The 24896-nt window shown below is 42.3% G+C and overlaps 1 protein-coding gene across 6 annotated transcripts in view; it reads right to left on the reverse strand.

The window, feature by feature from the left end:
• The window catches only part of LOC133415227 (dynamin-2), a 27302-nt gene continuing 2406 nt past the window's right edge, over window positions 1-24896 (reverse strand). The window contains exons 2-21 of one of the 6 annotated variants that reach the window (XM_061701134.1): window positions 20659-20732; window positions 20312-20461; window positions 19360-19563; window positions 19187-19285; window positions 18949-19109; window positions 18723-18865; window positions 18496-18631; window positions 17520-17587; window positions 15245-15383; window positions 14287-14373; window positions 14016-14086; window positions 12581-12632; window positions 11716-11727; window positions 9644-9754; window positions 7719-7828; window positions 7468-7579; window positions 6456-6620; window positions 6031-6254; window positions 4824-5090; window positions 1-4557 (exon numbers count right to left, since the gene is read on the reverse strand). In XM_061701134.1, coding sequence (XP_061557118.1) covers window positions 4485-4557; window positions 4824-5090; window positions 6031-6254; window positions 6456-6620; window positions 7468-7579; window positions 7719-7828; window positions 9644-9754; window positions 11716-11727; window positions 12581-12632; window positions 14016-14086; window positions 14287-14373; window positions 15245-15383; window positions 17520-17587; window positions 18496-18631; window positions 18723-18865; window positions 18949-19109; window positions 19187-19285; window positions 19360-19563; window positions 20312-20461; window positions 20659-20732 — 2458 coding nt within the window. In that variant the 3' untranslated portion in view covers window positions 1-4484. Of the gene's footprint in view, window positions 4558-4823; window positions 5091-6030; window positions 6255-6455; window positions 6621-7467; window positions 7580-7718; window positions 7829-9642; window positions 11566-11666; window positions 11728-12580; window positions 12633-14015; window positions 14087-14286; window positions 14374-15244; window positions 15384-15871; window positions 16011-17519; window positions 17588-18495; window positions 18632-18722; window positions 18866-18948; window positions 19110-19186; window positions 19286-19359; window positions 19564-20311; window positions 20462-20658; window positions 20733-24896 lie in introns of those variants that run through there. The other 5 variants (XM_061701132.1, XM_061701130.1, XM_061701135.1 and 2 more) reach the window with 5 other exon arrangements.

Genomic DNA, 24896 nt, shown 5'->3' on the forward strand with positions numbered 1-24896 from the left:
ATATTTATACATGGCAACAGATGATTTTATTTTATTTATTTTTACATTTTCAAACAGTACAGCTAGAAATAAATATATACAATATGGGAAAAACAGTCTCGCTGAGTGTTTCCATTTCATCATTTGTTTGGTTAATTTTCCTGATAAAGTATTTAAAAAATACAAATAAATCATTCACTGGACATGACCATTTTTCCACATCTTGTTTGTTTGACAGCGACAATTCATATAAATCCTTACCCAAAAAAAAAAAAAAAGCACGGTGGCCCTATTTGGCAGGCAACAAGCTTTCGCTCATAGAAAGTGAAAATGTGGGCTCACTATTTGGCAAGGTAATATGATGTTTACATTATACGAGCCGTAAATAGAAATTATGAAAATAGAGCAATAATATAAGAAAAACAGAAATCTCAAAAGAAATAAAATTTGAAAAATTGTGCTTTTTTTGGAGAAGTTCTATATCTATATAGTTATATGGGGAATTTAAAAAAAAATAACATTCATCTTTTTTATTAAAAAAAAAATATTACAAGATCAAAGTTGTAACATTGTGACAGAAAGCAGACAATTTTACAAGCACGAGTAGTTGTAATTTGTAAAATTAACAACAACCTAAAAATCTGACGAGGAGAACTCAAAATTGTACATTTATAAATTATGTGTACAAATTCAATGTGGGCTGATTATTTGGCAAGCAGTAGGCCACGGGTTTGTGTGTGGACTCAATTATAATGATTGAGTAACAACAATACCTATTGCTCATTAGAACCAATTTGTAAATAATTTAGTCTCAAGAAAGTGCCGTTGGTTAAAAATGCAGTAAGAGCACTATTCTACTTTTGCTAAAGTTTATAAAAACAATAATCACTCTTCATGTGTGCTTCTTTTCCTTTTAATCCTGTTTTTTTAATCCGCCCAACACTGCTACCTTGTACAGAGGATCTAAAAGATAGACACACCCCGGTTGGAATGCCATGTTTTTGTGGTTAAAAAAAAAAAAGTCTGCAAAACTTTTTCCACCGTTAATAATCTATACAACTCGCCTTTTTGTATAATTTGAGGGTAAAAAAAAAAAAAAAAAAATTGCAAAAGTGTACACACCCTTTAATAACCAGGTGTGGCTGTGTTCAGAATCAACCAATCACATTCAAACTGTTGTTAACTAATCAGCATATACCTGCCACTGTTTAAGGTGCCTCTGATGAACACAAATAACGTTCAGATGTTCTAGTCAGCTTTCCTGACATATCTGTAGTCAAATCATAGAGCACAAGCCATAACCTGTAGAGAGCTTCTAATTTATGGCATCAGAGGGATCTCATTGTTTATAAGTATCTGGAAGGAGACGGGCAAAAAAAAAAAAAAAAAAAAAAATTTCACAGTGAAAAAAGTTTTGACATTTTTTCATCTTATTTTTTTATAGCACAAAAATGACGTTTGAACATGGGTGTGTAAACTTTGTATTCACCGTACTTGTACATTCACATGAGAAGAAAAAAAATAAATTATGCTGAATGCATGTGTTTCATTGGCAGTGTAAGACATCTATTAGTTTAGAGCGTCGCTCCTCATTTCAATCTGGCCGAAGGCCGCTGAAGGTCACCACAGATTCCGTCGCGGAGGGGGTCGCCTGTTTCGACGACAATCAGCCACCGTTAATTACTCGTGTTAACTATGACCGCATCGTCAAGATGGACCCGTTCTCCAAATCAACACAATATTATTACATCTGCACAATGGAATTAGATCAGATATGATGCCGTTATCGTGGGCATCTTTGTGATGTGCTGAAAAGCGCCAAACTGGTTACACTGGGGGAGTAAAAATCAATAATCAAATAGAATATAGAAGAAATGTTTTTTTATCAAATGTGTCCCAAAGAATTTTTTTAATCAATTTAAAAATATTTTTAAATAGCATGCATAAGAGGTTGGATTACCAATAGTAACAATGATAATAATAATAATAAATCAGTAATATATTAAATACATTTAAAATATACTACATTAGTGTAATGTGACTGATTCTTGGCATTCAGGCAATAGGGGGAAAAAATTACATTAGATTTAAAAAGAAAAAGATTCTCTTTTTTAATATTTTAGCTTCCATATTCAGCTCAAGGAGAGGGATAAAATATTACAAACACGTCTCAGTATGATGAAAATGAATAATTTGTGCAGGTGTACTTAATATTGTGACCAGAGTGCCAAACTATGAAATATTGTATTGTAGTAAAAGCCTAATAGCATATGGCCTAATAGCATATGCGCCCAAGTCATTTCCAACTTAGTCGCAATCTCAATACAAATTTAAAAAAAAATCAATCTGCTTGCAAAAATGGTGTATTTTATTTATATTTATGCAAGTTGAATCAAGGCAACTCGACTGTTTTTTTTGTGTTTTGTTTTGAAAAATATGACTTGGGCAGCCATGCTAATGCTAACGTTATGATGGACGAAAGAGGAGGAGAGCAAGATAAGTGTCACCAAAGCCTCTTTATTGTACACGAGCTCTTTTATTGGCTCTTCATGGCTCCGTAGCGTGTTTGTGAGGCTATACAGGCTCTTTTTAAAAAAAAAAAAAAAAAAACACATGACTACGCCACTTTTGTGCTGTTCAGCGGGCACCACACGGTGAAGACGTCGAGGGGACGGCGCCATCTTGTGGGGCGAGTGTGTGTTGACAATTGTGTGAATTCAGGCAGGGGTGTTCGAACTCCAAGCCATTTGCGGACCGCCAATCGAGTTTTTAGCGAGCCGTGGCCTAGATTAAAATCTAAAATTTTGATATGGCCGTGTCGTTCGCCTGAATTCTCCCACGTTCTTTCTACACTGATGAGAAGAGAAGCTGCTTCTCATCCCTCCACTTCCTGGTTTTCAACCAATCGCACGTCAGTCCGCTAAGACGTGACGCCAAGGTCTGCTGTGGCACCAACCCAAAATAATGAAAAAAATGTTGTTTTTTTACTTTGTCACCTAGCTTTTCTTTTCTCATGTAAATATAAAGCTCGAGGAAAAACAAGAACCCTGAAAAAATATTAGTTTATGTCAACAAACTTAATTTATGACAACTTTTCCTACACTGAAGCACTGATTTAGCGTATTAAATAAATTCAAGGTGAAGAATTTCAAAGTGGCTGTTGCATCCCTTTCAATTTTTCTGAATGGTGATCCCGTGGAAGAAAAAGTACAGACACCCGTGCTTTAAATAATAAGATGACATCATTTAAGGCCTGTTTGTTTCTGTAATTCCCCCCCCCCCCAAATTTTTTTTTAAAAAGATGTGGCTTTAAAACACCAAAATTACCACCACCATTATACACAAGTAGCCCCACAATCCATGTCCCCCCTCGACCCCGCATATCATTCAATAAAGCAGGGCTTCCCAAACTGCATTTTTAGCGTCTCGCCGATTGTCAAGGTTATTGTCCTGTTCCAGCGACCAGCAATCAGGTTTCTTGTGTTCTTTATTAGCAGTTTATGTACAGTATATGCGAAAACACATTGGGAGGACTCAAAGCAGTTTGGGAAACCCTGAATTAAAGCAAGGACACATAGCAAACAACGAAGCCCCTCCCCCACATGCAACCGATACATGACGGGTTATAAATAAAAGTTAGTCACATGACACACAGGCAGCGTTAGTGCGTCCCGCTCTCCCATTAGAAATCTAAAGCGTGTTGAGACGATGAGATATACAAATGCTAACCTCCCCGCTCTCTGTATTTACAAGAGGTTGAATGCATAGAAGAGGAGGCGGATATAAAGTCAAAAAGCACGATGATGGGTGAGGGAAAGTGCACGCGGCTGCTGAGGGGCGTTTACGGGCAAAAAGCTACATTTAGCCTTTGTTTTATTCTTTAAAAAAGGGACATATTTGCTCATTTAGACTAGAAGTAACTGGGAAGAGAAAGTTTGGCTACTCTGCGTACGTGTGTGTGTTATGTTATTTTGTTTGCTATTGAACATGAATAAGTCATTACCCTTTAACAACCAAGAGAGAAAAAGTTTGCATTTTGAATTTCCTTATGGCAAACTCAAATCGTTTTTAAAATAAGAGCCTCTATTATATGGTTGAGATGTCACTTGGTGGTAACAATAAATAAAAAGAAGTTTGTATCTGAAGGAAACACTGCAGAAAATAAGAAATATTATCATGGTGACGATTTCTACTCTTTTGTCATCTCATCTGGGTCACCTTTATTTGGGTTTTACAGTAACAAAACACGCTACGGATGTTAAATCATTCCTTTAAAAACCGCTGAGCCGACATCTACGGTCCTTATTATTTGCTTCGTTAACGTGCTCTGCTGATTGGTCGAGCGGGTAGTTAATGAGCAAGACAGACTACATGTTACAGTGAGCCTTTGAGCTGATTCACTTGAAATGCATCCTACATGTGGTGGATAATCATCACCTCCTCCAGTCCCATCACACACACACACACACACAGAAGAGAATTAGGGTGGGTTCGGCCCACGGGGTCTAGTCTAGCAGGGAGGGCTCGGCAGGGCGGATAATGGTGGGCCGGTGAGAGGGAGCGCCAGGAGGTCTTCGGCTGCAGTGTGGAGAGAAGATGGAGAACATGCAGTGAAACCAAAACATCCCGACAGACAGACAGAGAGAGAGAGAGAGAGAGAGAGAGAGAGAGAAGAGAGGGGGAGAGAGAGAGAGACAGAGAGAGAGAGAGAGAGGGAGAGAGAGAGAGAGAGAGAGAAGTGAGGGAGCGAGAGCGAGAGAGAGACAGAGAGAGAGAGAGAGTCGAGGTTGGGGTGGGGGGGGGGGGGGGGGGGGGGGGGGTTCTAGATGTTACGGCTGTCAAACCTGGGAACGCCGGGCGGGATGCGTGCGGGCCGGGACGGGATCTGCGGGGGCGCGCCGAAGGGGTCCTGGAAGTTGTTGAAGCCCCCGGGCGCCGGACCGGGTCGAGAGGGGATGGGAGGGGCGCCGAAACCCGAAGACGCGTTGTGCGGAGCGGCGCCGAAAACCGGGGAAGGGTTGATTGGGGGTCCGGGCGTCGGCCCCCGGACGGCGGGCGGGCGGCCGGGGGGCGGGGCTGCCGATGGGGGCGGCCTGCGCTGAGGGGTTGGGCTGGGACGAGAACACGAAGAAGACAAATTCAAGACTTATTACGCCACCGAGGATGTTTTCAACACTCTGTTGACAAATACCTGAATATTTAACGTTTTTTTACAATGATTTTTTTTCCCCCTTCCATATCATATGACAACCTTTATTTGTAATTTTTGTTTGTTTTTTTTCCCCCCCCGAAGACTTTTCCTATTTAATTATTGGTAACAAAACTTCCTGCGTAAAATTTTTGGATACAAGCTGTATTTAAAAAAATATTTTTTTTCCCAAATCATACAAAACCTGCATTAAATACAAAAACCTGGGATGTTTTTTTTTTAAAACTGCTTTTTCCCATAAAATTATTCAGAAGAGTATATATATAATTTTTAATATTTTAGTAAAAATATTTTTAGCAATGAAAAAAATGATTTTTTTTCCAAATATTTCTTCCTTTATCTTAATTCCCCCCCCAAGGATTCTTTTACAATATAATCTTGATTAAAAAAATAATTTTTTAAAATTGATTTTTTACATTTTTTTATTTATTTTATTTTTTTGTAAAAAAAGATTGGCCTTTTTAATTACATTTTAAAAAACTACTAGGTGTTTTTCCCCCCATACCAATACCCTGACTTTTTATTTTTGTTTCTAATTTTACTGAGGATTTTCCAAAATAATTTGGTTACAAAACTATGTTTAGAATTTTTTAATGATTCTTTTCAAGGAATTTTCGCAATGACTTTCCTATTAAAATACATTGAATTATGAATTGCATTGTCTTTTTAAACATTTTTTAAAATAAATTTTGCAGAGGATTGTTGCCGGTAGTTTAACGTCATAAGGAGGTTAGGTTGTTAATATGCTTGTGTAAGATTTTAATACATTTTGTTGGTCATTAAAATCCAACGTGGAGCCATTCATGTATTCATGTATTGTCGCCAATGTGCCTGCGTCTCACCTGGCCTCCTGTATCCAGGTGTTATTCACAGGCGGGGGCACGGGCGTGCTGATGGTGCTGGTGGTGATGTCTCCGATGATGTGCAGCGCCTCCTTGAGGGCGTGGTACATGCGCAGCATTTCGTCCCTGCGCTGCGCCTGGTCGGCCGACTCCTCCATGAGGCTGTTCTGGTCGGCCGACGAGTAGAGGTAGGCCAGCAGCTCCGAGTGGATGAAGTCCTTCGCCTGGATGGGAGGCAGGAAAAGAAACTTACTTTGCACATTTGTGTAAATGAACTAAAGGTGTAGTTTGTTATAGCGGCTGTCGTATTAGAGCGGATCCAACTGCCGGAGACAAATTCCTTGTGTGCCGTGACGTACTTTGTCAACAAAGAGGATTCTGATTCCAATTACATTGCCGCAGGTAAAAAGGCTTCCGCAACTCACGCTGTTGATCATAAGGTGCATGATGGTCTTGGGCACCAGGTCCCTGATGGATTTGTTGATGATGCCGATGTAGGAATCCACCAGGTTGCGGATGGTTTCCACCTGACGCTCCAGCTGAGGGTCCATGGAGAAGGTGTCCGTCGGGGCCGCCTCCTCGTTCTCCGTCTGAGGCGGCCATGTAACATGAGATTCAGAAATACAATCGGACTCTTCATTCGGTACACCTGCAACATCTAATCCAAGGGTGTCAAACACAAACACTCAAAGGGCTGAAGTTGGCCAAACCAGACTTAACATTTATTTTTATTTCTACAGTCTAGTACAACCAATGCTTTAAACAGAAATATTCAATTAGAATTGTTAATTTTTCTCTTTCTGGAACTTGCCCCAACCCCCTTTTTTAAATACAGTACTGGAGGAAGAAAAAAACGAAAAAAACGAACCACAGCATACTTCGTTTTAAAGTATTTGCATATTGTGTTATTTAAATCAACTTTTTAGAATGTATTTATTCAGAGTCATTCAAATCAGCATCTGTGAATTGTGAAACCGATGAAATTTAATCAGTTAAAATGTGTGACTATAGTTTAAATATGACGAGCTGTGAATCAACTAAGACTCATTTAGTTATGAATGATTCAATTGCTTTGCATTAGGTTTAAAGCTATACTTAGTAGTTGTATGTGCGTTTCGCTTCTTCTACATCATTTTGTGGTCCCCTCAGTTCGGTTGGTATTTTGGTTCTCAAGTGTTCGAAACAAATAGGATTTCTAAACGACGAATACGGAAATCAGTTTTTGTTTATTCCAAACACACTGAGATTATGAGTTGGAGTAAATAAATTTCATTCTGGCCTCAAATTTGACAAACCCTATGAAGTCTAATTCAATACAACAGTTGTATCCAAAGAGGCTTAAAATGTAGCCCATACTAAAATAATAATGCTCATCTTTATGTAAAAATGTATTTATTATTGGGGTTGTACTTTGTGGCATGGTCGAACTGCTCTAACCTGGTCCTTCTCCGGGTAAACGCCGGCCCTGAGGAAGGACGCTTTCCAGCTGTCCACATCCTCCTGAGAGTCGCACGCCAGCTCGACTTGCCGCAAATCCTTGTACACGTTCCTGCACACACAAACGCAGAATATTAGCGCACCTCTGGTGAAGGAAAAAATAAATAAATAAAAATAAAAAGTGTACATAGGGTAGACGTGTGTTCATGCAGGCGGAGAGCAGATGGTGAGATAAGAGAAGGGCCACTGACCTCTGCTCTGTGTTGAAGATTGCAAAGATGTGCTTTGTGGACATGAAGCCTTTCTCCACATCTCTGATCTTCAGGTTATCCAGGGGCAGCATGTACTTCTTCTCTTTTTCCTGCCAGGGGACACACAAGCGTGAAGACGGAAGCTCAAACATCACAATCTATCCATTTGAATTTGACACCTAGAAAGACGATACTAACGGATTTCTTCAAATGGACGGAAAGGGAGGGGAAAAAAATAACAGGTGGTGCCACTAGGCAACTAGTACTAAGGCATTTGATACCCCCACCAAAGCAGACGAGGGATCTGTAAAGCTGAAGTTTAAAGATAAAGTGCAATATTTTAACACTGACCTCAAAAGAATCAGGCACTGTAAAACTTGCGCGTGAATGTGAGTGTGAATACTGAGACAAAAGCGCCCGAAAATGGAAGCATGTGTTGAATTTTGTTTTGCTGACCTGGATGTGGAAAATATTATAAATGAATGCATGTTATATGCATTTTAATTATATTTGTTGTATTTGAGGAGGAATTATTATAGTACTTTTTTTTTTTTTTTTTAAATAAATCCATCCACTTCTCAAGGAAACACTTTAACCCTAACAGAGGTCTGGTAGTACTTTTTGTAGTCGAGTAAATAAAGCCCCCAGGCACTATTTGAGAGGAAAATAGTCTGTGATATGGTATATGGACAACAGAGGTGTATTTATTATATAAAAAAAATAAAAATAAAAGGTTCTGTGTGAGAGACCATTAAACTGGTTTAAAACAATCATAAAAAAAATAAGGGAAGGCAGTGGGTGGAGGAGGGGGAGGAAGAAAAGGAGGAGCATGAAGGAGCAGTGTGGAGGGGGAGGGTGGGGTGCCAGCTTTCACTGGTGAGAAGAAACATCTGGAAGCATTTATGTCTGCAGAGGGTGGCGTAGACCCAAACGTTGCATCACCCAACAAAACGCACACACAGGGTAAAACAATTAAATAAAATAAATCTATACCTGTTGCTTTAACATGTTACACGATGTTCGAGTGTGAACAAACTGACCCTCACAACGATTTTGAACCCACAGTCCAAACACTAAGGCCACACACGCACACACACACACACACACACAGCATCGCAACCCCCACGCCCCCCGTAACCCAGTACGATTTCCTGCAAATTCCAAAGTCGGATCCCGGCTGGAACACTTCAGCCCGCCTGCCACGTCAGTTTGCCTCCACCATCCTCCCCGATCGCGTCACCTCTCTCCCTCTTGGCGGTGGCCAGCGTTAGAAAGTGCAACGTGTTCAGTTAGCGCCGAGGCCGCGGTCTAGTTTGAACGCTTTAGGTTACCGGAGGGGAACGAGTCCTCGGAAAGGACGACGAAGTGGTGAGTAAAACACATTCACGACATTACTTTTCATTAACCTATGGCGGCAAGATGTATTTGGTTGAAACCTTTGAGTTGAGTTAAAGGACTTTCATGCTAAATGTCAACGTGTCAACATAAAAGTCCTCACATAAAAATGCAACTATTAAAAGTGTAGCGTAGTCAATTGCATGCACATGCCATAGCCATTAAAAAATAATAATAATAATAATGTAAAAGATAAAACTCAAAATTACACTGTAGGCCACCTTTGGAAGAAGAACATTGCAGTTTATGTGAAGAGGAGCATGAGATATAACATGCACAGTATGTGACTTCTCAATGGGTGCCCTCAAGGTAATGTTTAATCTCTGTGTACTCTGTCCCAAGTAGCGAGCGACCAGCGGCCACACTGACCTCAGGGTCCTTCCTCCCATCGGAGGCCTCCTCACCCCCCCGCCTGCCCAGTGTTCAGACTACCTGTTCATCCGGCTTCAGCTGAACAGTAGTCTGCACATTGGTTAGGCTGGGCCGGGACACACATGCAAGCCACACAGCGGGACGAAGACGTCGCTCACCTCGTCGTCTTTGTACCACGACAGGGACTCTGCGGTGAGGACGAACCAGTACTCCTTGGAACCTCCCTTCATGATGCTAATGTTGATGGTCAACCAGCCTTTCCTTATGACCTGATCCGAAAACGTGAGGGGAAAGAATAGAAGGGGAAAAGAGAGGTGTCAGGATTGAGGAAAACAGCTTTGTCATTATGTCTTGTAGCGAGACCAACGGGCTCCGATGACATGTAAAATCGTTAATACTGAAACGTGAATGACATGAATAAAAACTTACCAACTTACCTTAGTTGTTTTCTACTCTAAATGAAACATGTCATCCTCTTTATATGACTAATATGTGTTATTACACAGAGACACGGGTTGAAGGAGAATGGACGTGACGTGCGGCAGTAATTCATGCACAACAAAACACGATGACAGTAGTAAGCACGATTAGTTCTTTTTGACGCCACAGGAAAAAGCCACAAACAAAAGCGGAGGCTGCTCAGACGGCGACTTTTGTCGGTGTCAGTGGGGTTAATATCGTCTTAAAGCAGGAGGAGCAAAGTGCTGAAAGTCATTATGTTCACTGAACTACGATCGCTACATACGAAGAGGGAGGTGAAATCAGACGTTTGATTATTTCAAGTGCGAACGGGCATATTTCAAAAATGGTCCTCCTGCCCTCCCTCGCTCAGGCAGACTACTTTATGAGAAAGAAAGCTCCTATAGTTCAGAGGCGCCAACATAAACACATACGGGAAAGCGCGGCACATTTAGACCTCCGGCGGCAGCCTATCTTGCCAGCAAAAATAACTTTCTCAGAAGCGCTAAATTGTTTCTCTGCAGGAGGAAAGACGCTGCGACACAAATGAGAATCAAAGGGGGGGGGGGGGGGGGGGGGGTGTATAGCTGCTTCGATGCTTTTGTTTGGACACCCTTGATCTACCGTAGACAGAAGCATTGGACAAAACATCAATATTGCGATACATTGCTGATTTGTTGCGTTTTTACGCAATACTTGACGGTTCCATGGGACTATTATGGAAATAATAAAGTTTATTTTTGTGTTAAATGATCAATGTGTTCCCTTGATCACTGCCACTGACGGCTTTAGAAGTCAAATATCCATGTTAACTGGGAGGGCTGGCAGTGAACGAGTTCATTTGTGAGGCATCGGCCGATTCACTTCACTTACGCATCATTGACAATTTTCTTTCCATATATCGTTAAGTTGCGTTAAGTTTCATTTTAGAATGTTGATTTGTTTTCATGTTCAAAATAAACACATTCAACTCAAAATATCCCGATATCATATCGCAGGTTTTTCCACAAAAAAAGGTAAAGTTAATGAGGGAGCTTGCATCACAGGTTAACCACAAGATTAGAACGTGAAATGACATGAAGTCGATCTTCAACGGCAGAAAATTCAATACGGACCCATCACCTTAATCAGTAACAGAAACCAGACACAAATGTATTATAAAATTTAGAGTAATTCAAATGTGTTTTTTGTTCTGCAAAATGAATATAAAATTAGTTATTCATTAGTTTTCAGTATAATGTTAATTATGTTAACATGCATGGAGGAGACACGATGAACGTGTGTTGTCGATTCGATGTCCCCGACCCCCCAACGAAGTCTGGGACGAGACAAGGCGGACTTTTGGGTCCACCGAGCACGAGGAGGCAGCAGAGGCGACAGCCTGGAGACAATGGGAACCGGCGCCATCTCCGGTCAGTGGCGGCCCCTCCGGGTGTGCGTCGTGTGGCTTTGAATGTTAGTGGCGTGGCGAGAATTGCAGACAATTACTGTCATGTTATGAAAGAATTAACAGGGATCGCACAAGCAGTTCCAAATTGCTGGTAACTGCGAGGCACCGGAAGGACTGCAATCAGTCCGGAGACTATACCTTCTCCTCCAGGACCTCGCCAAAAACGCCGAGCTGTAGAGGGGTAAAACTACTCAGTACGGCGATAGCCGAATTCTGCTCGTCTCGTGGCTTGACGCGTACGTGACGGCCTCGGTTCTGCTGCTCGGCCTTACCTCTGCTGCCTTGCCCGGCAAAGCGCGGCTTACATCAGTGGGTACTTACCAGAATTTCACCCTGTGGTAATGAGGGAGGCGAGGGGGATTCAAGCCAAAAAAAAACAAAAAACAAAAAAAAAAAGAGGGAAGGTAGTACAAAACCACAGTTGGAAGAAGTGAGGAAGCAGGCAGATGTGAAGGAGGAGTGCACAGGAGGAGAGGAAGAGGAAAAAGGGTGAAATTGGAGGGAAAGGAAGGAATGAGGGTGGAAGGAGGGAATCCATGAGACAAAAGAACAAGAAACAGGGGAGAGACAGAGCGAGAGAGTTACATGCAATTAGAAATGGCTCCACATAAACCACAATTTGGTTATGTCATAGTTTATAGCGCAGGTGACATGCGCCAGGTTCATGCACGCTCTCAATTTCTAGACAAGATATAGACGCTGGAGAGTTAATGGAGTTAATGTAACGAAACAAACAAATTACAATTAGGGCATTAAATGCTTAATTGTAGCAAAAGATCATGCCCAGAAACTCGCATTCAAACATAGTTGCAAGTAAAAAAAAAAATAATAATAAATAAATAAAAAACTAAAAAGAAGGGGCAGGCGGGAGGGTGAGGGCTGCAGCAAAGCAGGAAGGCGAAGTTTGGGGGTTGACTAAATGTCAGCTTTTCACTTTAACGACAGCTGGTGTAAATCACACAAATCTGTGTATATTAGTCTACAGAATACGCACGTCCTGGAGTTAAAACCATGTACAAGGTGGATCTTATTAGCAGCTACGTAGGTCAAGGAGAATTAAAAGCCACAGCCTCAATCGACCGTCGCAGACAGGTATAATTAATAGGCTTGCTAATGGGAGGCATCCGTCAGCGGAGATTAAATTTGACAGTCGTGAAAAGGCCAGAGGGCTGCCGATGGGACGTACCTGGTTAGGAATGGGCCGCTTCTTGTTGGCTGCTATATTCCTCTGCTGTGCACTGTCATTACACAAAGAAAGACAGAGAAGACAATGAGCACAGACAGCAAAGCGTTTAAAAAAATATACTGGAAATAAAAGAACATCCATGCCACTTCCATTTTGTTTGTTGAAACCACAGATAATCTTTTATAGTCTGGATGAGAATAACGACGACAAATCTATCACTATCGCTCTCTCTCACACACACACACACACACACACACACACACACACCCCTACATCCCACCTGTTGTTGCTGTACCCTGGGGGGCTACCATCATCCAGCCTTCTGTAGTCAAGACTGAAAGTGATGTCATAAGAACCGTTAAAGAGCCCCGGCTGAGCTCTGACGCGTTATATACGGGAATCAACTCGCCATGCAGATGCGAGGCACTGAGTGCACACACCGACTTGCTTTGTCAGATGCCAGCACAACACACACACACATATATACACACCGAGCAGACAATAGTCACGCGTCGACCAGCTACCATAACACCAAGCATGAGCAGTCAAGCAAGAGATTCCACGACATCATTCCATTTATCAGCAATTTGGTAGTCAGTGCACTAACATTAGCACTGCTCTAGTGACGGTCAGATTGAGTTACATTTACAGTCAAACAGGAAATTGATCTCTAACTTTGTGTGGTTAGTTAGGGATTGACATGATAAATGAATTAAATAATAAATGACGACATACACAAATTTGTTGAGTATCTGTTGAAGTGCTGCTACCGAGAGTAAAAAAGAAATTGCAAAAGTAGTTTAATGTGGAACCATGGGCTGAGGAGCTGTGGGTGAACAGGAGGGAAGAATTATTTGTCAAGGGGAAAGTTACACATAAAATGAGACGAGAAGAGAGACAATTTGAGGATAAATGGGAAAAGTGGCTGGATTATAGGACGCAAGAAGAGGACACCACAATCACCATCGAGTAATAAGGACATGCACAACTATGCATGTAGGATGTGCCCTGACACTGTAGCTGTTGAAAGAAAAACGCAAGTTCAAAAAGCCGGGTGGAAAACGTATGGAGTGAGGTGGCATGGGCTGGAGATGTAAGCATGTCAACGTCGGCCATTTCCACAGCTGGACCGAGCGTCGCGAGGCTGCTTTCGCATGCTCACATGCTCAAACCTATCACCGAGAAATAACAAGAAAAGCTTTCGGTTGTGCATTTGACGAAAGAGACAGGCAGCGAAGCTGCATTTCTTTCTATTACAGGCTGGTGTGTTAAAGCATACAAATGCATCGCAGCTTCCAAGCAGATGATTATTTGTAACTTTTGGAATGCGTAAAATTTGTTAAATTTCACGTCGTTGGCATCTGATTAGAGGGCATCTTTCTTTTTAAGTACGACAGCACTTAAAGGGGGGGGGAGAAAGATTGGAGGTGCATACTTAGCAAAGCCAATGAAGTCCTCGTGGTTGGTGTTGATGTAGGACAGTTCAATGTCAATCAATAGCAGAACCTTCATTTGAAGCAGAACATCACAATTAGGACTGAGGGGTCACAATTAAACACGATTCCTAGAGACACGCTGTCAATTTGTCACAGTGCACAGAAAAAAAATCTCAAGAGTATTAACATAACATGAAACTTTTTACACAGAGTGAGGGTTACACTTTTATAGATCATCATCAAGATCTGAGAGCTCATCATCCAGCCCACCTGGTCCTTGCTCTTTCCTTCCCTTTCTCTGATGTGAGTGGTCACAATCCTCTCTGTCTCCTCTCGCAGCCTCGGGTAAGAATTGAGCTGAAAGACAAGGCAGCTGATGCAGCGCTTAACTAAAAAAAAAAAAAAAACACGTGTAGACATGCGAGTTGAACCTAGTACAACTTACCAATAGAGAGGGGACAGGAGTGAGGAGTGAGAATAATAAAGATGAGAACAAAGAAAAGGGAAGGAGACGGTCAAGTGCCATTTCAGGTCGACACGCTTTAGAAGACACACAGTCGGGCAATACTTGGAATACAAAGCATCCATGTCTTCAAAGAATACAGTAAGGAGTTTACCATCAGCCAGAAAAAAATATTGTTTTTTTAAAAATTGGAAAAAAAAGGGGGAATTGATCATTTTTAAACAGTCATCCCTGGCTGATAGTATACATGTAAAATGCCAGATGAGAAGGGAAAGTGACAAAATGGGGAAAAGGCATAAGCGGGATGGGGTGCAGGGTCCTCGTCTGTCCACCAGGTGGCAGTGGAGCACCGTTGCTATGCCAACTCAGCTCACAGCGCCTTCAGGGACCAGTACAGTAATATCCCCTCCTCTCCCCACATCCCTCCAGGTCCTTCTGAATGTCAGTTTGCCACTGTGGCTCGGTGGGGAAGCGCAGTCGGGCGAGCCAGGTTGGAATTTGGACATGGAGAGAAGAGGGAGGAAGCAATGTGGAGGCGGAGTGGAAACGACACATGAATGAGCTGATGACAACTTCATGGAAGTGGGCTGGAGGAAATTTTAAGTTGTGCTTAAAATCTCTTGACGTGTTTCACATAACGGGGACACAAATGGCTGGGGGGTTGGGCCGGGTCACACGGGGGAGTAAAGGTGTGAAGCTGAGCTCAATGAGTGGGATCACTTCTATTTACATGCCATTCTCCCGGCGGGTGTGCCCCACGGTTACCTTAACGGCGCACTTCATGGCCAGTGCGGTGAGCTCGGACACCACCAGGTCCACACATTTGAGGCTGGGCTCTTTGAGTTTGAGGATCAGCTTTTTGACTATCGCCTCGAAAGCCAGGTCGGGGGTGAAGAGCCCCGTTCTGGGGGGGGCGGGGTTAGAAGAGTGCGTTTTGTTGAGTGGCAGAGAGAGAAAGAGGAAGTCAAGGGGAAGAAGAAAGACAGAGAGTGAGAATAGAAAGTCTGTGCTCAGTTAGTCATTTCGAGTTGCTGACAAGAAGAAACAAGCAAGAGGCGGACAAGCCAAAGGTTTTCATACATCCTGGATGAACGTCAACGCCAACTCTAGTACCGAATTAGAGCTAAAGAGCACCACTTTTTGGACTGGCTTTTGGAGGGTTCAGAGCCGAACGACCTGCGGCTTGTCCAGGGGAGAGCAGAGATGCGCAGACAGGCCCTGAAACATCTCGCAACCATGACGACACTCCACAACACGACAGCGCCGCCTGAACACAGGGCTCACGGGGCCCGTGGAGAAAGTTCTCAGTCAGCGTACCCGCCGCCCCTCACGCGGCCCACGCTCGCCCTGTGTTCTCAAGCCGGGTCGGGAGATGCCGGATACCCGCAGTACCTTGTTGGAGCACTGCCTGACTGTGTTGATGAGCTCCTGAATGACCAGATCGATACATTTGAGACAGGGCGTTTTCAGCTTAACGATCTGCTTTTTCACGATGACCTCGAACGCCAGGTCTGGAGTGAACAGCCCCGTTCTGAGGATGCACAGAGAGACAAGGAACAAGCGCACACAGACACACGGGACAGTTAACGCACACGTGGACCATAGAACGACATGTGAACACACATGGACACGCAGGGAGCAAAATGATATCTGTGATCAGACATTGACAACAGCTTATGTAACGAAAACGGGACATTTTCTGCAATTTTTAAATCAGTCTAGTTATCGGATTAACTCAAATCTGTTTACGCCGGTCCCAACATATGACATTTTGAGGTTATGACTGGCTGACTGAATCATTCGTCATGTAGCACAAAAAGGTATGCACAGTTAATATTGTACTTACTGCTTTTACATATGTTTTACTGTTTTACATATGCGGCCTATCAATGTATTTCATACAAATTTCTAGGAGAATGACTTGGGAAAGACTTTACTACCACGGAGTAGGTTAGTGAAAGAGTAAGGCACGTGCCAACTGATCTACAAACTCAGGTTACAATGCCACAAAACTCAGTCGTAAACAGTTGGGACATAAGTAACAAGGATTCTTCTCGAATAAATGCCTTTGGGTTTGTGTAGAAGCAGAACTTCTGATTCATGTTATGTTTAGTGAAAGTTTTGTTGTGACATAGTAATCCCAAAACGGATATTTTTCTTAAAATACTGCTGTTAAATTGTCAGACATTCAAAAATGTATTAACATTGGGCCACTTTATTTTCACATTGTAAATAAAAAATATATATTCTTCCTGTGGGAGTTCATACAGCTAATGCTGAAAACAAAGCCAAAACAAAACAAAACAAAACAAAACAAACAAACAAAAACACTTAAAAGCCTGTTTGTAAAGAAAACAAAATAAAATCCCAGAACGGGGCAAGAGAATTTCAAAAAACAAAACTTGTTTTGAATAATGTCGATAGTTTTTTAATTGGAGGGATTTAAAAAAAATAATAGTTAAATAAAAAAAATTAAAAATAATAATTAAAAAAAGAGAAATCGATCATAATCAGAAATCCTATTTTTGGGGGGGGGGGGAAAAAAGAAAAGTTCAAGGCAAGTTCAAGTTTTATCAACCTAAAAAAATAATCACTTACTTGTCGTACATTTCTTTTTGCTCCTGAGATCATCAGATCTCAAGTACTTTTGTAAACACACAAAACGTGAAACTATTCCAAACGAAAAAACATCAATGCAGATGACGAACAAGAAGTCCCAAGGGATAGAATTAAGCCTTCAAACACAAACTACATGATGAGCATGAAAGCAAGGTACCGCATAACAAATGTAGACAAAAGGCAAATGGAACACAAAACAAGAATTGAATTCCTCAGCGCAGAAAAGCAGCTGGTAGAGAGTAGCAGTGAGAAGACACAGGGAGGACATTCTGAGGAGAGCAAATATAAATCAGGGGACTTGAAATTTATACGTCTCTCTGCTTGATTAAAAACCATGAATAACTGTGAAATCAACAAAGCCTGTGTGGAAGGCAGCGGGAATGTGTACAGTGAGAAAGCTTAGCTGTTGTGCTCCACTTGCCTGACACCATGAACATTCTTGATTGCGTGACTGATTTCCCGCCGCAGCTCCTTCTCATCAAATACAATCTGTGAGGACCGGGAAAACAAATACAAACATTAGAAATGTGCCAACTATGCGCATCGAGCCTTGACGCTATATGGAGAGAAGTATTGGGACAACTGGTTTTAACACCCATCAGTAAGTGAGGCTTTCTACGAAATTTCAGAGCTTGTCACCGGGAATATCTGTCCATTCGTCCAAAAGCACGGCAATAAGGCCTGGCTCACAATCTTTGCTCTAGGTCATCCCAAATGTGTTTAGTGGTTTGGTTTTTTTCTACACCAAACTTACCCAAGGATGTCTTTTTGAACCTTTTACACTGGACAAGAAAAGGGCCTTAGCCAAACGTCTGGGTAAATAGTAGTCATCCTTGCATGTTACTTGACGCACTTTATGCCATTGTATTTTCTTTATTATAAAATATGTGTTTAATAAATAAATGGAGAAACGATCATGCCAATCATTCCATGTGATTGTAAGGAAATATACCACATTGGGATATACATCATGATCAGGATATGAAACTGACGATGTTTGGTCCGTATCGCACAGCGCTACACCACAAACGAAATGACAAGGAGAAGAGTGTGCAACCGCAGTGTATTAAACCAGATAAGATAACGGTTTAGCTGCTTCCATTTATTGTTCTTTGTACTTTCCAGCTGCCTTAATGCCCCGCAGCACAATACTGCCTCTCAGGTGTCAATCCTGATAGTGTGACAGACATCTGGTTTTGTGGAAGAAAACCCGCGACTGTTGGTGGAGATCTTTATGCGTGTTGGTCATCTGGAGGACACTACACGCTATAAAACCCTTCAGCAAACACCTGGCCATTTTTCCGTGTCACCTTTGATAAATGTGTGTGTGTGTGTACCCTGCTTTAGAAGTTTGTCTCAAAATGCTTGTCCATATAAACAGATGCTACATTACTGACCTTGACTAACTCAAACGGGAAGCGTTCGTGGAAGATGCGGTTGATCTTGGCACCTCCAGACAGCTCGTTGGTGTCCACCTGGTCTCCGGAGCCTTCGATGCGCTTCTCAAAGTCCACACCAAACTGCTGCACCATCCTGTGGAGGATGAAGAGGAGAGAGAATAAAATTTCCTCGCGGCGTGCTTACTGTTACTGTGCGTTTTAAGTGCACTGTGCACTACACTCACTGCAACAAAGCCTTGGTCTTGCGCGTTGGGTCATCTGGACGGAAGTTCTTGTACTCTTCCACCTCTTTCTCCAGCGAGAGCATCTGACTCTGTAACTTGCTGCGCAGACCTGGAAGTGTGTCTCTGATGTGATTGGTCAGTTGCTGGAGGCAGGGAACAATAAGGATTAGCTCGAACAGGTTTTTTAGTTGCTTTATTTTATATTAGTTCAGACATGGAAGCGGACCTGGTTGAGAGCCTTTTGAAGATGTGGCGTCCCCATCCGCTCCGCAATGTGTCTGTAAGCAGGGTGCGACAGGAAGAACTTCCTCTCGGCCGCCAGAGCAGCGCGAATGTCCTTCTTGCCGTCAATGTCTTTCTGACTCCGGTTCACCACGCCGATGTAGCCTGTGCGCATGTACAAAACACTCACTTTCGAATCAACAAGTCAAAAACCATCAATGTGCTGCATTTAAATTGCTCACCTCTTCGCAGTGGCAAAAGCTTGTTTTCGAGGATGTCCTTCGCATCCGTCCCTTCGTCCATCAGGTCCAGTTTTGTTATGACGCCAATTGTGCGCACACCTACACAAATTTGGCAAGTTTAGTTGAGAGAGGTACAAACTGAATGTCAAAGCATCAGAAATGCAGGCGCTTACCCTGTGGGTCTACCTCCTTGGCGATCTTCAGCGCATCCGAGTTGGCCAAGTCAGTGTTGGCGGGCGTGACAGCTAGGATCAGACAGCTGTCCTTGGTGATGAACTGCATTATCATGTCTCTGATCTGATGCTCGATGTCTACCGGCTGGTCTCCCACAGCGACTTTGGTCATTCCCGGAAGGTCGATCAGCGTCAGGTTCAAAACTGTCAAGAGCGCAAAGGTTATAAAGATTTTTCACACGAGAGGAAACTATGATCGTACTCCCTTGGGTGCAAAATGTGAAAATAACAAATACAAATCAAAAATATATAGTGCATCCTTTTTCAAGCAGTTCAACCGCCATTAACTGTATAGTTTCTAACAATACATAGCACTGCCACTATGAAAGTGTTAAATGACAGAGTGCTACTGATCCCAACGAAGTTCATGATGTGTTGTTTCAAGATCTGTATTTTGACTACGTTGAACACTCTGTCTTGTCTCAGAGATTGGAGGGAACGTTTTTAATGGTTCGGTAACTATTTGAGCGGCGTTACTGGTGTTTGCTCACCTCAAACGTCATTCAAAATGGTCTCCGCCAAGGGTCCACACTGGGTCCCACTTTATTTCATAAATTGTCAATAATTCTAACAAGACTAAAATGATGTGCTTTCCAAAACCAAGAAATACAGATGATGTTTGTCAGATTGTTACACTAAAAGACAATGTGATTGAACAAGTTTCTGTCAACAAATACCTTGAATTTTACATGAAAGAAAATTTGTCATTTAAACACTACATTGAGTGTCTTACAAAGAACCCCTGAGTGAAACTGGGTTTCTTTTATAGAAAAAAATGGTTTTGTGCTGTAAGACACATTCTTTTTCATCACCAAGTCAGCTATATAATGTAAAATGAGAAATAAAATATGCCCCATAGATACTGTGTGTGTGTTTGACAGTAATTTATTACCATGAGGAGAGAAGACCCTCAAGTTAATTGGGATGTTGGAGATGCCTTTGTTGGAGCCCGTTATCCTGTCGGTCTCCGCTTCAATTTCTGCGCGCACCTCTTCAAAATCCACAAACTTCTTTGACTTGCAGTGCAGGAACTCGGCATATTCTACGTACGGAGTTTGGAGGCCGGGGAAAGGACAACAGGGGGATGAGAGAATATTAAATCAAGAAGGCATGATGGCACCAGAAAGAAAGCGTAGCCTCAGGGAGAGTGGCAGAGAAGGGCCACATTGCAGCACAGCGATGATGCAGAGCAGAACTTACTTACGTTGACGTTATAAAACTGTGCCGTGACACACTCACCTGCTTTATTGTTGACCAGCTGCAAAATGAGAGGTCTGCGGGTAACAATGCCAGATCCTCGTGGAAGAAAGTCCCTTGGGCGAGACAGAGAGACAGAGCGAGTTCAACAAACAGCCGACATGAAAACATGTTGGGTAACAGGGCCGGCAGACAAAAGAGACCCACACAGACAAAAAGAAAAAGAAAAAGGCTATTTGTCATTTATTTACAGTTTACTTCTCTGCCACTACATAGCGTGGCTTCGGGAAGATTGACGGGCATGGGGGTGGAATTTCCACACCTTGCACCCTTCAAACACACCAAATCAAATGTGACAAAGTCATTTTGTCTCATCATAAAAAGGCTGAGCCGAGCCATTTATGCACACTCACTCCCACAGCTATGGGGGGGAAACCAGACACCCAAGGGTTCCACATTTTGTACCAGTAAGGAATTCGACATTTCAGCTCCTGTTTAATTCGTAAACCTCGGGACTGAGCAGCTGTCAGAACAGCTTTGTCGATAATGACTCATCACAGACTGTGATTTTATAAGAACAGGCTTCACACGCTGGGATCCAATGCAAATACCCATTAAACTGAGCTCTTTTTATGGGGGGGTAAAGAAGTCTTTGCTACAGGCCTTGCATTGGATTCCATTAGCTGGTGCTTGGCATGTGTGTAGTCCTATTAAATATACACTTAAACTATATTCGAAGTACTTGAATATAGTTTAAGTGGGTACTGTATACTGCAACGTAATAACACTATATCCATCCGTCCATTTTAATACATTTGGATACAAATGATAAAGCGGCACATGTAGACAGACATAACGATACAGGCATATATTTTTCACCATCTGTGAAAAACTACTATTACTGCAGCTTACTGAGCAGTTGTGACAGTCTTGTTCTGTATATATCTACAGTATGTATGTATGTATGTGGTGACCAAGGCGCACACACCAAAAGGAGCCACACAATGTATTAAAGCATTACATTGTGATGCGCAAACTAACTCTCTACATTCTTTTTAGTTGTGTTATGACTATGTTTTTTATAAAGTACAAAAACTACTATTTTTGTTGGTATGATTGGCTATACGTGTGTTTGGGGTTATGAGCAAGGTCACAGAACAAATTAAACTGGTGATTCAAGGCGCCATGGTACCTTAACCTACTAGTACCTTAATTTTGTCATTTACAGGTTGTAGTTTAGCTTGGTCAATATTTCGCTTTGTGTTGTAAGCCAAAATTTTATTTGTGGCAAAAAAAAAATATTAATAAAATAAATAAATAAATATATATAATAACGTACATAAATAAAAGGAGAGCAATAGTCACCAATGCACTTTGAGCCATTTATTGAATGAGACAAGTGGCCAAACACACAAAGACAAAATGAAAACACTCACAAGGAGAATGTAGAGGACGCTAACACTGAATTCACTGCTTTGAAAATGGCCAACGGGAGCAGGAGTCAGAGCTCCTGACATTTCTCATGAGGACACGCCGCTTAAAAGGCACACAACACACAAATACTACAGTATGTGACTTTCGGCATAATTACACTTTATAAAACCAGTTTATTTCTTGTTTACTTATTCATTGTTTTATATTAATATTTTACAAATATTATATTATATATAATGGCATTTTAATTTATCTCAATGGGGGGAAAGTGATTTGGTATACGCCACCACTGTATATGAAATCATTCAGCAGTACATGATCTTTTACGGCGCCATTAGCCTTTTCGGCTCTTTGACATGAACAACGTTAGCCACTATTCAAGTTTAAGGAACAAGCGTGACTAATGGCGTCAGTGAGCTTTTGTGTAAACCTAGCCAGTGTCAATACAAGTGCTTTCAGCCACAGTAATGACTTTGCAGCGACAATCGATGACGGCAACGCAAACCAACAAAAGCTGTCAGTGCAACAATGGTGTGTTAACAGGAGAGGACGCCTATGTGCTGAATAATTATGGTTTGTGCGGATGATTGTTTAACCAACGTCACTTGTTCAGGTCTTCTCACCCCACTCCCACCTCTTAACATTCAACATCTGGTGGCAATAATCCACTCCCGTCCCGGGACATTTTCCTTAACGTCTGCTGGATTGTACGCTCGAGCGGATCAAGGCGGCGCTTGCTGACTTCACCCTGGAAGCAGTGAGTCAGCGCCAGGGCTGGGAAGAGAAGAAAAGTCCTGCGGTCTATATAACAAGGCAGCGGCTATGGCAGGACACAACGGGGGAAGGTTCTAGCTGGCTCTTACATCAGCACAAAGCCCCAGGTGCTGTGTCATGCACATAATGTAGAGCCCGGGGGGATTTGGTGGTGCGGCAGACAGTATAGAAAATGCGAATAGTGATCCAGAGGGAAGGAGCGGTGTTGGTGGATATAACGGCCGCCGCTAACGCTAGAGAGCAAGGGTCGAGACCGCCACATCATCTCAACATTAAAAGCGACTCATTGGCGTTTCAGCTGAACAACCACCCACCGCCCAACGAGCAAATTGATCAAACCGTTAAAACGTTCCACAGGTGTATTCAAGCACAATGACTGCATACATGAGAGAGCCATCCGCGGCGTCATCTTCACAAAGAGAAGTGCTTTAATGGCGACGGCCTATTGAAAGGGAGGCAAAAGGCCTGGATTCCATTATTGATGGGCTGTAAATGATAGACGAGGCCGAGCAGATTGTGTATCGTTTCATGCATTATGGATGGACGAGGCCGAGCGTGGGCTTGCGAGCCTTCCTCTGGAGAAATCAAAAAGAGGGAGACTAGGGCAGGGAGAGAAAATGGCGGCTCCCTTGCATCATACTCTCTTGGGGGGCGATAAACTTCATTATCTTTGTGAAGCCCGACGGTGTGATACAGCGCCTCAATAACTCAGTCGACTAATGGGTTTATAATGACACGACGACAGGAAGGCAGCATTTCATTTGCAACATCCAAGAGAAGGCTGATAGTGGCAGATACTACAAGGACCTCCACCCAGGCTGGCTGGTGGTGTCGAGATAGGATGCCCTCCCGCCACCGTCACCAGAATCGTTATACATTTTTGGGGGGGAGGGGGGCATACTTCATTTTTAATTTTACAATGCATACAAACTTGAACATAAGAACTAATGGCAGAGAGACACCACCCCACCCTGTAAGAAAATAATAATAAGAATCCCGTAAGGGGACGACGATCAAGCACTTGATATGGCTACCACACTGATATGGTCCAAATACAGCTGCCAAATATACATATTGGAAAAATGATTATTATCAGACGGAAATTTGTTTTTGACACAAAAACATTGCTGCTCTTGCATTCCATCACAACAGGAGACGACTACAAACATTACAGCACAACAGACAGCAGACAATATAAACCGCAGACACAATCCATAATAAAAGAAGTAATGAGGTACTTTGGATCATCAATATAACTTAAAAGAAACAGCAAAGTAGACATAGTAAGAGCCACTGAAGAACATTCAATTATGCTTTGGAATAAAAGTGTCAGCAATAAGAAAATTAAATTCAAAATCTAGTAAAATATGAAGTAAGAGTTATAACAAGGCAGTTTATTAAGTGGGGTTTTTAGTTTTCTCATGCTGTTGGTTTAATTCTTTGATTATAAAATGTATTAAAGATTTGACCCGACTCTTTGTTCTGTATGGGAATCTAGACAAATCGGAAGCGGACCAGCTTACCAGAATTGACTATGTTTGACGTCAGACGGACCACTGTACTTTGAACCTCATTAAATGAATCATTGTCCAAGAAAGGCTCGTATTTTTGTTTTGCAATAAATGGCAAGACGGTCTAGAATCTATTTGAATGTGTCAGGGCCTCTATTGGGCTCGATGAAAAGCTCAACGAGATGGCGTCTACTCCTTGTTGACAAAAAGCAGCGTTCACAAATCCACACGGCTGATGTGATTTGATTAGCTTGTGTCCGGCTAAGCATCCAATGTGCTCTGCTCACCTGTGACACACTCGCGGGGAATGCAAGCCCCAAATCGCATCAACGCGGCACGCCGATCCAATCCAACCGAACCTGACTCGACTCGGTTAAAGTGAGAAACGACTCGACTGGGAGACAATAGCAGCAATGAAAACGTGCTCGCCCCTTACGTTATTCAAACATGTTGCGTAAATAGACGCGCAGACTGTGACAAAACATTTTAGGCCGAAGACAGAAAAGCTTGGCGCACAGGAAACAAATTCCTAAAAATTTTTTTTTTAGACATATTGGCAAA

This window comes from Phycodurus eques, chromosome 16 (assembly GCF_024500275.1).
Source record: "Phycodurus eques isolate BA_2022a chromosome 16, UOR_Pequ_1.1, whole genome shotgun sequence".
Taxonomy (NCBI): domain Eukaryota; kingdom Metazoa; phylum Chordata; class Actinopteri; order Syngnathiformes; family Syngnathidae; genus Phycodurus; species Phycodurus eques.